Consider the following 17194-nt stretch of genomic DNA (forward strand, 5'->3'; position numbering starts at 1 on the left):
ATGGTTGGCATCAAGCTAACGCTTCTCGTCAGTACAAGGATTTATGCTAAACTTCCCATCTCCCATAAACTTCCCATATATGGCCTCCCCAAATCTGCTTTGGAGAGTTGAGGAATCCACTAGAAGAGATTTAGGGAGCACCAGGCAAGGAGAGGCGGAAAGTTATGTTGCACAAGCATACATTCTTGTGCTGGTGGGACAAGTTCATTGGATACAGCCCTATAGTTTTAAAGATCAACTATTATGACAGTGGTGAGGAATTTATGACCTGTGGGCCTAATCAGGTTCAGCATGGGGTCCTGCTGCAAGGCTTTCCACCTGCTCTAACCTCATGTCACACATGACATCAGTGGTGTGCAGTGCTTTTTTTCAGCAGGAGTGTGCCAGAACGCAGATCTCCCCACTCACCTCTTGCCTCTACATACTTCTGAAAAGCCCAAAATGAACATTTCATGTCAAAATGGAAGCTGTCCAACATGTGTGAGTCTACACTTTTTCTTAAGATCCATAACTCCACCTAGCTCCGAGTTGCTCCTAGCTGTGACTGGTCAGGCTATGGGGTGGGGCCAATTCGTAGTTCCTTTTCTTCAATCAACCCCTTGTGTAGCAGCAGCAGGTTTTAAGCTTTGCTGCCAGGTCTCTACCGTTGCACCTATGTGTAATTGTGCGAGGGCCTGAATATAAGAAAACGAGGAAAGTGGTGGTGCATTTATTTGACCTGCACCAGAACGAGGGGAAATGCCCAGACTAGCTAGGGAGACAGTTTGCTGTCGGTTTTTTTTAGCACCTCTGCAGGCGGTGAACATGGCTTCTATCAAGCCGGCATCTGTTTAGGGCTGCCTTGAGTCACCTGGTTACTTACTGTAACAACTTCATGGTGAGTTCCAGCACCTATTTTTCTTGAAAAAAAGCACTGGAGGTGGGGTAGGTAAAGATGTGGCTCCCTGCTGAAAGGGGTGTTTAGCGGGCACCACTGCTCAGTTACAGACTGTGCCCTGTGGGTTCTTATTACAGTGGCTGTCAGAAGCTTGGCGCTGAAAGCTTACCAGTTTCAAGTTTTACTGAACGCTGCTGTCTATTCCCCATGAAATATTAGCTGCTCTTGCCCTGTATACATCAATGACATATGTCCTACAGTCCAAAGCAAGATAGGGCTGGCACATAAGGAGCAACATTTTTGGGGGTGAGGGGGACAGACCACAGGGCTACAAGCACAAACTACCACCATTTCATAGGCAAACCATCACTGTCTTGAAGGAAAGTGAATAATGTCTACACTTGCCTTTGGTTCCAACATGTTAGGCATAGACACTCCTCGGTCCATTCGCATTCCGGGGACATGACCATCTGGGAGGGACTGTATCAGATATAGGTAAACATCAGACACACAGGTTACATGCACACACACATAGAAAGGGTAAAGGCATTCAAGGTGAATATGGACATGAATTTATACTATGATCCCATGTTAGATTTTTACATCAGCCAATGGAATACTATGATTACGTACTCCTTAAGCAAGTTAACAATCTGGTTTCTATGGTGTCCAACAAAAGCATTCCCAGTAGTAAAGATTAAGTAGCAAGTTAAGAGAATCTTTCTGGTTCTAAGGACCAAAGAACTGACCTATTGGATCAGACCAAAGATCCATCAGATCCAGCATTCTGTTTCCAAGAGTGGCTAGCTAGATGCCTCTGGGAAGCTTATAAACAGGGCTAGCAGGCAGCAGCATTTCCCCCCAGTATCTGGTATTAATAAATCAGTTTGTAGGGGAGGAAGAGGAATGACGGGCAATATTGTCTCACAGAACTGACTTGTCATCTTCTATGTTACTTTTCCAGCTATACTTTACTCTGACGTTTTTGCTCTGTTGTAAAAAAATCTGCCCAGTAAAATGGCAAGTTCCTACCTATCCCAGGCTGGAAAAGACTTTCCACATTAATAGCATAATATGCAATAAAGATTCTGTCCAGATCATCTCTTCATAAGAATTTTACATAGAATTTAGAGTTAGGGCTGGCGTTTAGAAGAAACAACAACTCTTTTTATTGGTCAATCAATGGATCTTCCTGTCAGTGTTATATGAGGTCATTTGCTGGCTATTTCTTCCATGCCCACAACCACATACAAAGGAGGAAAGGTCAGGGAATCGTATGTGGAAAATAGGAAGATGGTATGGCTTCAGAAAGAGGAGAGTTATTGTCTGGACCTCCCTTGTTTGGAACCAGAGAGATCAGGAGAAACCTGATGGAGAAACAACTGCCACAGGTGGCTTTCAGGTCAGTCTTCCAAAAGCTTACCAAGCAAGTCACAAAACTGGCCTATGCAAGGTATTGTGTTAGCTGTGCCCTTTTCCACAGTGATATAAGTTTACATCATTGGTTAGAAATGAAACATGCAGATAAACATGTGCTAAGAAACTCTTCCCTGTAGCGGAAATTCAGACTTGAGTCACATAGTGGATGAATTGTCGATGAAGTTGGTTAGATACTTGGTTACTTGATGGAAGAAAATCTGTACTGTACCTGAAAATCTGAAAAGGGATGGGGATGGGGTGGGGAGAGAAACAGCATCAGGATTAGGATGCCAAACAATATGTGTTTCATTTAACCCCCAAGCTCCTAACTTGCAGGAATCAACTAAATGTTTCCCAAACCTGGGTCTCCAGCTTTTTTGGACTATAACTCCCATCATCCCTAGTTAGTTCATCCCTAGCAGTTCAGGGATGATGAGAACTGTAGTTGAAAAAATAGCTGGAGACCCAAGTTTGGGAAATACCGAACTAAATGATCAGAACCAAGCAGACAAAAATACAGATCCATATGCATAAAATAAAATGCGGTTTTAATGTACACATTCCCCTCTTTATTTTAACTTGTTCTCAGTGCTGAAGAACCAGATTCATTTGCAAGAACAAAAATGTGTACATTGCAGGGATAAGTAAGGTGCTCACCAGTCTGCTATGAGACTAGACTAACCACAAAAGCAGGCCACAAAAACCCAAGCGTATGGGTTACAGATATAGCAGCACACAAAAGAAAACCATATTTCTCATCGTGTTACCTCGAGCAGCGCTGCTCACATCACCATAGCTGTTGTACTGACCAAAGTCTGTAGAGACCGGCTAGAAGAAGACACAAATGGACACGTCAACCACATTGTTGATCTGGAGGTGTCAAAAATATGCAGCATATGCACATAAAAACAGACCACAGAAGAAGAGAAAATAGGGTAGTGGGGAAGAGATGACTGTACTGAAGCATTGGGTCTGTGAAACAGGAAACACTTGAATGAGCGGGGAGAAGTAGCAAAGATCCCAAAGAGGTGAAAACCCACAGTGAGCTCCCGTTGCTCGGTCCCTACTCCTGCTAACCTAGCATTTCGAAAGCACGTCACAGTGCAATTAGATAAATAGGTACCGCTCTGGTGGGAAGGTAAACAGCGTTTCTGTGTGCTGCTCTGGTTCGCCAGAAGTGGCTTAGTCATGCTGGCCACCTGACCTGGAAGCTGTACGCCGGCTCCCTCGGCTAGTAAAGCGACATGAGCGCTGCAACCCCAGAGTCGGTCACAACTGGACCTAACGGTCAGGGGTCCCCTTACCTTTACCTAAAGGGTATGGAGTAGTCAGCAATTGATCATTGTACTTTTGCTGCCAGGGGAGCAATTCTGGATTCATTAGGTCTTTACCTCAAATGCTGAAGTATCTTGGGCCAGGCCTGATTTTCCCCTCAAAGCATGTACAACCCATTCTTCAGCCAGAAAAGCTTCCACAGCAGCTTACAAATCAATAAAAATAGCAGAGTGCTTGCACTCAGGCTTACAACACAGCACAGAATATAAAGTGATGGGAGGGAAGAGGAAAAGAAACAAACTCAGGCATCAAATTATTGATATCCAACTGGCGGCATTAGGTTTTTCTGAATTATATTTTAAAAGTTTGGGGATGGAATTCCCCCCAAAATGTTGAATCAAATATCATCTGATGTATTGCTTAAGATACATGAAGAATATACAGTGGAACCTCAGTTTTCGAGCGTCTTGGAAGCCAAACATTTCAGTTTTCAAATGCTGAAAACCCAGAAGTGATTGCTTCCGTTTTCGAACATGTCTCGGAAGTTGAATGGCTTCCGTGGTGTGTTTTTCAATTTTCACCACTGAAATTGAAATTCTCCCTTTGCACCTCGGTTGTCAAACGTTTCAGAAGTCGAACGGTCTTCTGGAATGGATTATATTCAACAACCGAGGTTCCACTGTACATCGGTTTCTAATATTGCACCACTGCATAAGAATTCCCTTTGTGTTCCTTTTGTGCTACATTGTTATTTTAAGGATTTTCAGAAATGGAGAGATAATGTAGTGTTAACTAAAGTCCAGTTGTATCTGATGCCTTCAACTATTTTAGGATGGTTCAGAAATATGGCATACAGTACTCTGAATGTATCTATCCTTGTTTGAATGCATTGAGAGAGCAATACTTGGGAAGCTACGTGAATCTATAATCACTTGCATTTCCTGAACTCCAGAACAGATAAAGGGTTTTAGGGCCACCTACTTTCAATCAATACCATGTAGAGACTCCATGAAATTCCTAACAGAATAACGACACATATGACCCTGTCTTATAATAAATGTTGACTGTTTACCCTATGAAGTCCATTTCTTCCATAGCCAGGAAGGGAAGAGGTTTTGGAAGCAGCTGCATGTGGAGCTAAACAGAAAAGGGAGAAGAAATATTAAAAACGTAACAATTTATGTTAGGACAGAAACAATAGCACACACATTCAAAAAGTCAAAGTCAGAACATTTTAGAAATCAGTTAAAAGAACCCACAAGATTTTCTCCAAAAGGAATCTTGAAATTATAAGTTTGAAGCAAACTTGGCCTTATAATATTGAATTTAGTTTAGGAGGGTGGAGGTTCAGCATTCTGAAACGTGCAGGGGTGCTGCATGGGCTATAAAATGTTCCCTGCTGCTCATCTTCTAGAAGTTGGAAGGTGATTGTCAGGGAAGTGCCATCAGAGCAAGAAACGGAGGCAGGGCTACCCAGCGATGCCGGAGAGGGGACGAGCAGGGGGGAAGGATTTCAGCATAACACCCATAGAGAAGAGAGGGAGATAGAGGAATGGGTGACAGGGCTCCGAGACCCTTCCCCCGAAACTAGTGGAGAGAGCGCTGGGACGCCCCTGCCTTCCCCTTACTTGCGCAGACACGTTCCGCGCAGAGAACATAGGAGGAGACTCGGGGTCAAACAGCTTTTATTAGCCCACTCACCCCCACCTGCTTACATTTCTGTCTTAAGGAAAGCCATTTTCAGGGGTCACAAAGCCTCCTGTCCTGTTTCTCTTCAAAATGATTGGGGTATACAATCCTCTATGTTGCTTAAAATGCACTTCTTTTTTAGCCCAGTTAGTAGGTAAGCACAAAAGGCTCAGTGGTTTAGACCACAGTGCCACCCGCATTGGGGTGAGTTCCTGTTGCTCTGTCCCAGCTCCTGCCAACCTAGTAGTTCGAAAGCACGCCAGTGCAAGTAGATAAATAAGTACCACTGTGGTGGGAAGGGAAATGGCGTTTCCGTGCACTCTGGCTTCTGTCACGGTGTTCCGTTGCACCAGAAGTGGTTTAGTCATGCTGGCCACATGACCCGGATAGCTGTCTGTGGACAAATGCCAACTCCCCCAGCCTAAAAGCAAGATGAGTGCCAAAACCCCACAGTCGCCTTTGACTGAATCTAACCATCCAGGGGTCCTTTACCTTTTACCATTACTAGGTAAGCAGTTGTGCTTTTGTCACAAGTACTTCCATCTTAGAGTTTTGAAAAGTGCACGAAGGACATACAATCCAATTATACAGAATCATATACATCCTCCTATAAACAAACGGTTAAGCAGTAATTATAAAATGCAGTCTTTTCTCTGGAATGTATCATAGTTTGCCCATACGACCTGTCTGGTGAGCCAGTGATTCCGTTTTCTATGATCCAGCACTTTGGAATGTGCTGCCCTGCTCCCTGAGGCAATGCTGATTTCCTCTCCCAATGTGGGAAAGGCTAAAAGGCTATGAGAAGCATAAATATCAACAAGGTGTATGCCACTTTTTAAACATGATTTCCTGACCTAGCTTGTTGGCTTTTCAGGAACACTAATATTGCCGTGACCTCAGCAGTAATCTACATTTTATATGTTATTCATTTAGGCAAGTGAGCAATCGTAATCTCATAAAAGATGCTTGTTGTAAAATGTGCAACTCGGTATTTGTTTTCTAAATGCTGTTGCTTTTTAAATCTTGATGCAAATGAGGGTTTTTTTTAAAAAAAAGAATAATCTGAATTAGTCATTAAACTTCAGGCTCTATACAAGGCTATTTTTTAAAAACTTGTTTAAGTTACTGCCAACCACATCATTTTTTTTCTAATTTGAGAACTAGTTGAAGATTAATTGGAGTAAGCAACATACTGCCAATATTTTTCTGTTTCTTTACAGACCAAAGCAAAGGAAGCTTTCCCAAGAAATCAGCACCAACAATTTTCGTACTGTTCATAAAAATTCTGATCTCATGGATCAGCAGGCTTTCAAACAACATCATTATATTTCCTCTGCAATCTGGGAATATATTTACTCCCCAGCCATTTCCTCATTTGATTTATTTAAGATGTGCCAAGGATCTGGAAACGGGAAACCTCAATTCTTGCACAAGGCATTCTGAGAATGTATTGTGAAAAACAGCCAGCGATAAAATGGCAGACAGTGAACACAGGAGTGATAAAAACAGCTTCACATGTGCGGCACTGATCAACATCTTTTTGCAGAACCAGCAATAGAATAGATGAAAAAACTGGTTTTATTTTAGGCAGCCTAATCCATCATTTCCCATAGACCACCCATGTATGCTTTTCGCTTACATGAATTAACTGGAGAGTCATAACGGCTGCTGGGAAGTGAAGACCTTTCCTTCTCCATTTCTTCTTTTAATATCAATTGTCCCAGACCTGAGTTGAGCTGCAAAAATGGGAATTAAAAATTGTACGTAAGCTATTGAAAACATCCAGTTCAATTGGCACGGATGAGTTATTTACATCAATATCATAACCACCTTCATCAGTTGTTCCTCCTGTAGCTGCCGACGTCTCTGAAGCTCCTCAAGATCTTCATCTCTGCCAGTGGATCTGCGGCGCATGTCAGAACCTACTTCCACAAAACCACAGCACAAAGAGAGCTTCTTGCACAACTGTACACAAGGATTGACAACCATTACCCATGTCTCCTTAGGCCTGCCAAATAAAATTTGCTTGCTGAATAACAAAACTAAACTCCACTAAACACATAGCCAGACGTTCTATCAATTTTGTTTCAGAAGTAGTCATGATATACTTATCTCCAGTTTAACGCCTTCTGTGTAGAACCCAAATTTTTGTTACCTCCTAAGTGTGACATATACTGTAAATACTGTGGTTTCACTCATATTACTAGAGGGCCATATAGAGGAAAACTGAGTGCCGACAGCCAAACTCCTGAAAATAGATATTTGGTAAAGTCCCATCGATACAACCATTGCTTGTATCTTTCTCCTTCGTGTTCCTATTTGAGAGGCCATGGTAGAGCTAATTTGGCCCAGGGCTTCAATTTTCTAAATAGTAATTTTGCACGTTTTAGCTAATTTTTTCAAGTGATAAGTGAATCTCGTACGCATTGTGGGCTGGATCCTGAGGCACCAGTAGAAAAAGTTCTGGCAAAATTCTGTCCCCAAAACTTTCATACAATAGCTAGAGGAAGATTTTGCACAACTTGGACTTGCATAAGCAAGCATCTTGAAGTTTGAGCAAAAACTTGTGTTACAGAAGTGTACCATTGGATTTCAGCTCTCACAATAAGCGTCTTGCGCTATGTTCAAAATAGCCCTTATGCTTATATAAGGGGACTTCCACTTTCTAAAGTCCGACTCCATTAAGTAAATTAAAACTTTGTCAGTTGTAACTACAGGGAATAATATCATAAAGAACTTGGGAATTAGGTGGGCCCATTTAATAAAAGACCTTCTATGTCCGACTCCATTAAGTAAATTAAAACTTTGTCAGTTGTAACTACAGGGAATAATATCATAAAGAACTTGGGAATTAGGTGGGCCCATTTAATAAAAGCTTTAGGATGAAATATTTGAGCAACTCCATTTCCAGTTACCAATGGGAAGCTGAGATTTGGCCCATGTTTTTAGTGATATATGTTGTTATTATTACATTTATAACCCACCTTTCCTCCACTGAGCTCAAAGTGGGGTACATGGTTGTTCCCCTCTGCATTTTATTCCCACAACTCTATGTACGAGGTAGGCATAGCTAAAGTTTTAGAATTTCTTTTTCTCTCTCTCTCTTGCACTCTCCACAGGTTCACCAAGAGAGGTATATAATATACTATTGCAAGAAAACAACAAAAGCCCTGAATCAATGGTGAAGGACTTTTTTAAAGTTTTTAAAAGATCTAAGAAATAATCAAGAATAGTGGTTGGATAAACATTTGGTCTTGAATCTAGAAACCCTGGACATTATTTCAGGCTGTAATCATATACACATTCACTTGGGTTTAAGTCTCACTGAACTCAGTGGGACTTATTTCTGAGCAGAACGGCTAAGACTGTGCTATGAAGTTTTTCTTCTTCTGTGAAACATACATAATATTGACCCAGCTTACAAGGCTGTTGTGTAAAGCACTCTGCCAATTAGAAGAACTACATTTAAGATAAATAACATTATGATTATGGATTTTTAAAATAGGGAAACACTGGAAATGTGAATAGGAAGGGTAAGGTATACAAGCAAAATGGACATGGGGACAATGGTGTATAAAGCAGATTGGTGAACCAATGGCTCTCCAGGTGTTGCTCCCAACATCCTTGGCCAGTGGCCATGCTTGCCGGGGCTGATGGCAGTTGTAGTTTAGTAACATCTGGAGAGCCAAAGGTTCCCCACACCTAATGTATCATGACAGCGAGTACAGAACCATGAGCTTAGCTAGATATTACATGCATATACATGCATTTAAATATCAAAGGATGATTTTAAGAAGCAGAAACGGCTTCAAGAGTGTACATAACCCCTCCCGCCTGCCATTTTTCTGCTGCAAGTTCCTGTTTCCCAGGCTGCTTTTCTCCAAACACTGTTCTAGATGCATTTTTTCCCTGTCTTCTCACAAGCATGAGTCTGGAGCCCAGTTTGCAAAGAGAAGCATTGCAGTGGGAAAATGGTACACAGGAGTAAGATTAGGCACCCTCTGCTCTCCTGCCACTACTGCTTGCTGAAAACAGCCAGCTTCTGAAGTCACTTTTCCTTGCTCAAAGCACACACACACACACACACACACCTATGAAATCTCTGCTGCCCCTGGGTCCTTCTGCATTTTGAACCTTTAGCAGACGTTGCTAACATTTTCCAAAATGTAAGATAACTGTTTCCTGTTTCTTATAAAGTTGACCACATTCCATGTTAAAAGAATAAATTATTTTCTTTGGAGATCCCCAAATGCCTGCTGTAGGTTCAGTTCACATGTGCCTTCTGGATTTGGTGAAGTCAGGATGAGATGATTTTAGCTATGGCCATTTCATATGGTGAGTATGTTGGCTTCATACACCCTATTAATAGTCAGAGCTAATGCTTACTATGACCCATGATGAACAAGCCCTCACTCTCATCTGTGTCACAGTATATGTGGAATTTGTTACCCAGTCATTTAATATTAATTTTAATAATATACTTAGGGTGTAGAAAATCACCACTGTGAGATTTCCTCCCCCTCCATAAAGGTGGCATTGCAAAAAACTCTTTATGCTGACAAAAAAGCGGTAACATTGATGTGATGTTGTAAAATCACCTCACACTGAGTTCCCCAGCTAACATGAGAATCAGGCTTTTGTATGCAACCAACCGTTAACAGGTAACCAACAGTTACTGTATTTAAATAATCATGTGGACAGATAATATGACATGATACATATTGGGTTTTAACAAAAGAAGTGTTTTTAAAAATGAAAAAAGCATGGAAAATAAAATTAATATCTTAAGGCACAAATATGATGCTAATAGTAGGCCACTTTTAACTTCATTTGTTTGGAAATCTGCTTGTGCTATGTATTGAAATCAATAACTTTAAGGACATTTTGCAGCCTGAGATGATGGACTTATGTCCCCTCACTCAATTCCATGAACAGAAGTCCATAGGACTGGCAACTGACTCTTGCTCCAACACTGGCAACAGGATAACATCTTCCATTGCAGCTAAGGGCAGGAGGCTACCTTAGGAGGTGCAGGACAGACTATGTGGCCCCACAGCTATGACCTCAAACACCTTGCCTCACTCATGCACTGTGTCACCTGGCAGCTGTTCACTACCTGGTCAAACAAACATTGCAATTCAGCAGCAGTGGTGCCAGTGCCTGGGCACCAGCTCAGGATGATGTGTATGTCTGATCGCAGAATATGTCCCCTCACCTGCTGCCAAACGTGGTTGCCTCAGGTTTTCTAATAATATGACTCACCCTGTCTGTATCTTTGGTTTCCTATCCTAATTAGATACAGCGAAAAGGTGTTGAAGTAAGAAAATCCTTAAACAAGTCAGGCTTCACTGCAGCAGTCAATTTAACACATTGATTTGAATGAGATTATGAAGACAATGTTATTTGTAATCTCTTAACTCTGCCCCTGTAGACCAATTCCTTGGACACATTCCTCAGCAGGCACCTTTTGTTTTAACCTTTAAACGCCTGCTGAAAACTTTTCCATGCTGCCAAGCTTATGCAGGCAATTAAGAAAACACATTTCAATAATAGGTGATGGTCTTTGATTTTAAGTTTTTACAAAGTTTTATTGTATATAGATACTGTGGTCGAAACCGTACTTGATTTTTATGATATAGCAGCATATAAATATATTCATAAAGAAATGATAATATTTTTGACTAGAAACTAAGGAGAAATATCCAAATCCTCACTTTCCTTCTCAAAAAGTGTCCCACAGAAACCTCAACTTCCTGTTTAAACTCTCTGAATTCAAAAAGTGCATTGTGATTTCGGGGGCCAAAAGCTCTTAAAAGGGGGAAATCGGAGGAACAGCATGTACACACGGGAAAAAATCTCCCTTCATAAAGCTCCTGTGATAAACCCTAAATGTCTTTATGAACTCTAGATACTTTAAAGCAAAGCTTAGAGGTTCTGTGTTAGGCATGCATGGAAGGGGTCCAAATGAGAAAGAAATGCAGGAAAACCTGGGAGTGTGCACTTCAATGGAATGTAGACTCCAGGGATTAGAAATCCCAGAGTCTGAGGTTATACATTCCAAACTACAGGGTTTTCCAGGGAAACCCCTCTCCCCATCTTTTCACATTATATATTTAGTGTAGCACCCATAAGACTCTTAAGGATCAGGTGCAAATGAATTCAATGTCCCTGTATCACACACTAATTAATATTAGTCTAAATTTATTTATAGGTTAGTAGAAAGCTGGGGTGGGGTTTACACTTTTTGTCACTTGTTGTTCCATACCTACAGCCGCAAGTGCGGGTGGACCTGGCCAGTATTCTGTCTCAATCTTTGGAATCTCGTTGGGTGCTGGAGCGTGGGCTGCTGGGAACTTGGAGGACTTGATGATATCATCGGAAGACTTGTTCTGGGCTGCCAGGGCAGCTGCATCTAGATGGCAATCAGGGGAACTTAAGCTATCAGATTAAGTTGCTGCATCAATGCTATATGGTTCTTTTCTACTTCATGCTCTCTTACAACTGAAATAGTTAACACTATAAGCACTATTATTTCACCTCCTTATTCAGCAAGTGAGGGCCCCTCCAGACATCCTTTTTATTGTGCATTCTTGGTGGTGTTGGGACAGTTTTCTACAATCACTCTTTCAATACAGTTTGTGACTGCAAAAGTATTTGGGGCAGTCAAACTGCCCTGTATCCAATTGGTGCATGTTTAGTAGCTTCTTGTTGAAGTCCTGTAATTTCTTATAGCACAAATGTTCTGGGAGTGGCAGTGGTGGCTGTCCTGCTTTTGTTTGGCAATAGCACAGAAAATGCCCCTCCAGAGAGTAATAATACAGTAATACTGAGGAAGCATCACAGAATGTAAATAAAGCTGAAAGACGGGTGGATGGTTCAGGATAAATCTGCCACTAATGTACTATTTTACTGTGTCAATGACAAGTGTAAGACACTGTGTGCCCCACCCACCCACGGTGGAACACACACACACAAATAAAACACCAGTCTGGAGAAGCCCTGATATAATACTCCTATTAACATATAGTGGCCAAATTTTAAGTTCTAATTTCTGCAAGAAAACCCCAAATTTCATGAGAACAGTGCATTTGAAGGATGCATACAATCAAAGCATTAAATCAGAAGTTACAGTGGAGTTCTGTAATGGAGCGAGCATGGCTTTCTCCCACCTTTACAATGTAGATAACAGACAAGCAAGTCATCCAAAAGCTTGAATTCTGCTATCCTGCCTATTCCAAATGCTTCAGGGAGGCATATGGGATGCACACTTAATCATTTAAAACAGGGAACCCATGGCCCTTCAGTTGTTGTTGAACTCCAACCACCATAAACCACAGACAGCATGGTCAGCGAGTGTAAGGTGCTGGATTTCAACATCTGGAAGGCCAAGATGTCTGATTCAAATGCTCTTTAGTTGCCTCAGGCTGCTTTTTTTAAGCAGTTGCAAAATTGTTCCCAGGTCAATGGAGGTGGGTTTGTGACATCACAAGTGTCTGCTAATTAGCTCTATGTACAGCCAACTTCTGCAAAATTTCACAGGACCAGTTTTCCTGAGCTTGATCTGGGAGAGAAAATTGTTTTGTTTGAATAGAACACAAGTATATTTCCAGAGTGGCACTCTCATTTCAATAATCCTAGGTTTGTGCACAGCTTTAGAATGGATTTACAAAGCAAGTTCATTGGAACCACAGAAGCATTATATGGCAGTCTCTCTTTTTTAAAGCAACTGCTGTTAATAAAAAGAAGAGTTCAGTGTGCCTCTTGGTTTCCATGTAAGGCAAGAAGCCAGGGATATTTTAGTAGTGTTCTACTGGATGTAATCTCATGACATTTTACAAAATTTCTCCAATGGGAATGAAATTTGCTGTGTATTAATAACTGTAAACTTTCTACTATATAATTACATTTCCTTAACACATTACATTTCCACATTAAGTAAATACTTTTTCATCAGTCCAAATCAGTAGTTGGTAACTGCTACATAATAATTAGCTTCATTTTATTTTGGTTAAAGCTCTTATTAAGCATCCTTGATGTTTACTTCAGAGCATTGTCATCACCATGTGAAATTGATCCCAAAGTAATGTATAGTAATAGTGTAATATTTATCCTGGCAATTCACTTAGGGTGAAATTATACTATCATTATGTATGAGGGAACATCACCATGAGATGCATGCAACTGTTCTTAAGTTCCGTGTGTATTTGAAAAGAAGAAGGCAGATTTAATGCCAGTAAATAACAAAGAAAAAAATCACCTCAGGGCAGAGTTTTACATATACAAAATGACAGTGTAGTTTCACCCTTTGCTGTTTTCAATAACCAAATGTTGGGCTGATTCCACTGTGTATGAAGCAACTAAAAAAAGATAGAAAAGAATGTGAACTAGAAAAACTATTTCCCAAGATATATTTTGTGTCTTTACTATTTTAAGGTTTGTGTTTCTGAAAGCCTCCAAAGGATATTTTCAGATGTCACAAACTTAGCTAAAACAGAGGCCTGTATCAGAAAATGTTAGAAAGTTATACAGGGCCATGCTTGCATAAGAAGAGAAGGGGTAAATCTAGATATTGATTGTCCATCTGCATATTATATAAATCTACTTCAATGTTTTAATGCTCCGTTCAAATGAATTTGGCCATTTTAACTGTGATCACTTAGAGGAGAGGTGGGAAACCACCAGCCAATGAACCTAATCAGGCCCTGGACGGTTCTCAGTTTGACCCTTAAGACCCTTTCCCCTAAACCATGGCCATCTCAGCCTTAGACTGCAACTCCATGATATTTTAAGATTTTGTTAACATTTCTTAAAGTACATTTTTAAATGAAAGTCCTGCGACTATTTAGTCACACATGATGGAAGGGAAAGTCTTTATCAGATGCTACTACATAGTTAAAACCTTAACTAGATTCATTCTCCAGAAGAAGAGAAAGTAGAGTGAAAGAATACTAACTTTTTAAAGTTTGCAAGTTATAATAAAATGTAGAATTTTTAGGGAAGAGCAAACAAAAAACAAAAGATGTTTATTTGCAGAAGCCCCCTTACTATTTTGAAATATAATAAAAATTGTTCATAAGGGATGTAACTAACTGGAAATATCTTGTGCATAGGCTTAAGTGAAACAAATGAAAGCTGCACAAGAATGTGCAGACTGGCAGCTCTCTTTCATTCCAAAGGGAGCTTATGAACAAGAAAAGTTCCTGAAAAACTGTGAAGTATTAATGCAGAAGTGAAGAACCCTTTTCAGACTGAGGGCACATTCCCTTCTAGGCAGCCTCCCAAGGGTGGGGGGCTCACAGGCAAAATGAATGTAGATTTAACCTTTTTACAGTAGGTCAGTTTCTAAACATACTTAATATATCCCTTTCTATCCTCCACCCAGGCAAGCAAGGGACACATTCCAGCCAGCCAAGATGACTGAGGAGGGTGTGTAGCTTGAGGAGAGTCCTGAGGGCCAGAAGAGAAGTCTCATTTGATGCCCAGATCGGAGGTTTCCCATCCCTGCTTTTAATGGATAAGGAGCAGCTACCTTGGCTCATTGCTCAGGGAATTACAAAAACATGCCTTCCAACAGTACTTACGTATTAGAATTGATGAGGTCAGTGGCAAAAACATTCACATGTTAATGGGAGGTGAGTAGACACAATAAAAATCATAGAGAAATAAAAATGATGTCAAGAAAAAAATTAAATGGCATGATTAAAAATTAAATAATAATAATAATAATACAAATGCCACCCCATAATAACCATCAGCCCTCAAGCAATCTAAAACTTTTGCATCCCTCAGTCACCCCTGATCTTCCTGCTATTTCTGTTTCCATGAGTCTTTACCTAAAAGCTATAATTATAATTAGTTTCTTTCTAGATACTGTGAAAAATGTATTTTCGTAGCCAGATCTCCAAAGACTACTGAAATTCCCTCAGAAAATACTGCAATGTGACCTTTGCTGTTAAAAAGAAATTGTGAATTGCTAATTGTGAATGCTCCATTGTCAGTGCAGAACCGCTGAGGAATATCCCCGCTATGAAGACACACTATTCGTTTTTTACTCGGAGCGTTCAACATTGGGCACATGTTGAAAGACACTCTGTAGTTACTACAGACATTCTACTGCTTTGCCCCTGCACTCAAAAGCAGATTCTTGTCAGTTCTACCTCATTTTAAGCTCAGTCGAGCACAGCAATACACAATGGAGCCCAAGCTTGCTCCCATGCCAGCATCAATAAAATGAATGAGGGTCGTGAGAGAGATGAGCGTGCTTGTTGGATTATGCTCTTTCAGTATTCATTGGGACCATGCCTTGGTCAAGTGACTTTCCCCATCATTTCTCATATTATTAAAGTGGGTATTCCACTGGACAGGAAAACTGATTTAAAAACCTAACTGTTCCTGTCAGAGTTTTTTAGCTAGTTATGACAGCTTCCAAGAGATATGTTGCTTTCAATATCTCCAGATATATTAGTGCGATATCTTTAAGCAAATTTGCATGTGGAATGCTGGCCTGCTAGCTGTAGAACAACCCTACATGACTGCAGTTTATATGACTGAAATAAAGGCCAATAAGACATGTACTATTCCTGTTTGCAAGCAGGGTACTACATAACAAAGTAGCCGTGATGGATTATCATATTCTGCAAAACAACATTCAAAGCAGTGAGGTATACAGTGTAAAGTAATCCTTCATCTTACACGGGTTTGGTTCCAAGCATTATGCATATGTGTGAAAATTGCATATACAGTCAAACCTTGGTGCTACCCTGCAGCTAGTGTATCTGCAGCACTCCCAGAGCCGGCGCAATGAGTAGGCCTTGCCCAGCAAGCAAGACCAAGAGTTTAAAAGCACATTTTGTGCCAGGTCTGCTTGTGTTACCCTGTGCCTTGCTTGGGAGTTGCACAATTTCAACCAGCCTGCTGCCAAACACATGTAAGATGAGAGATTACTGTATCTTTCTGCCTTTCAAACACCTCTGTTTACATCAGAAAAAAATGAAACATAAAAGGTGATAAAGCAGGCAATAATCCGCTAATGTTACAAAAAGTTAACATGAAGACAAAGCTCTGGGTAAGTCAACAGTTCAGTCATGCAGCTATTTAATATATTAAGATTGTCCCACTTTGAAAACAGAAAGAATAAGGTTTACCATGCTGTTTGTAGATAGGAGGTTTTCTATAAATATTGATGCCTTGATCTGTAAAAATAAAAAGCAGAAACATGAGACTATTTGGACATCTTCAATTAATGCTGGGAAAGAGGGAAGAAATCAAACACTAAATTGACAGGTATTCCAAACCAAGGACTTGGCACAAGTATCCAGGAAACTAATTTCAGTATCACATAAAAGAGAGAAGTATCTGATGAAAACAAAACACAAAAACAGATGGGAAAATATCACAGACAGATGACATGAAATCTTTGACATATAGAGTTGGCAACATGGTGATGTACCTAAAGGCATGGGCCATTCAGTTTAATGTCTTAGTAGATTGTTAGTGGGATAAACATTTCACAGGAGGTGCAACCAAAAGAGATATGCCAGGGGTGGAGACAGGAGCATTCTGGCGGAAAATAGCCCCCAAATGGCTACTGGGAAATTGTGCAAGAGCAGCTCAATTTCTCCTCCAACCACAGACATCACAAATAGCAATGATGTACATTTACAGTCAAGGCTTCAGAACATGTTTCATTCAGTGCAATCCTATGTATGCCTACTCACAAGTAAGTCTCATTGAGAACAGTGGGACTTGCTTTCAGATAGATGTGTGAAGGATTGCAGTGTAAATCTGCCGTTTTGAAATGCAGCCATATTCTCCGTAATTCTATTGAGCCTCTGCAATGTTCCTTACCACACTTACTGGTTTGGTGGTACAACCAACTCACACCACCACATATGTTCATATTCAGAAGCATTTTATGGCATAGAGCCTGGACTT

The 17194-nt window shown here is 40.6% G+C and overlaps 1 protein-coding gene and 1 long non-coding RNA gene across 34 annotated transcripts in view; one reads left to right on the forward strand and one right to left on the reverse strand.

The window, feature by feature from the left end:
* LOC309370430 overlaps positions 1–6892 on the forward strand; it is a 28353-nt gene extending 21461 nt beyond the window's left edge. Inside the window, exon 3 of the long non-coding RNA XR_014168558.1 lies at positions 6481–6892. This is a non-coding gene — a long non-coding RNA (uncharacterized lncRNA). The remainder of the gene's footprint in view (positions 1–6480) is intronic.
* The window catches only part of ABLIM1 (actin binding LIM protein 1), a 200102-nt gene continuing 184205 nt past the window's right edge, over positions 1298–17194 (reverse strand). For 13 of the 33 annotated variants that reach the window (XM_081912184.1, XM_081912195.1, XM_081912171.1 and 10 more), the window contains 7 exons: positions 16405–16452; positions 11526–11672; positions 7091–7185; positions 6900–6996; positions 4644–4708; positions 3064–3124; positions 1298–2533 (listed from right to left, as the gene is read on the reverse strand). In XM_081912184.1, coding sequence (XP_081768310.1) covers positions 2496–2533; positions 3064–3124; positions 4644–4708; positions 6900–6996; positions 7091–7185; positions 11526–11672; positions 16405–16452 — 551 coding nt within the window. In that variant the 3' untranslated portion in view covers positions 1298–2495. The remainder of the gene's footprint in view (positions 2534–3063; positions 3125–4643; positions 4709–6899; positions 6997–7090; positions 7186–11525; positions 11673–16404; positions 16453–17194) is intronic. The other 20 variants (XM_081912191.1, XM_081912188.1, XM_081912190.1 and 17 more) reach the window with 4 other exon arrangements.

Source organism: Podarcis melisellensis (assembly GCF_964234715.1).
Source record: "Podarcis melisellensis genome assembly, chromosome: 5".
NCBI classification, from domain to species: domain Eukaryota; kingdom Metazoa; phylum Chordata; class Lepidosauria; order Squamata; family Lacertidae; genus Podarcis; species Podarcis melisellensis.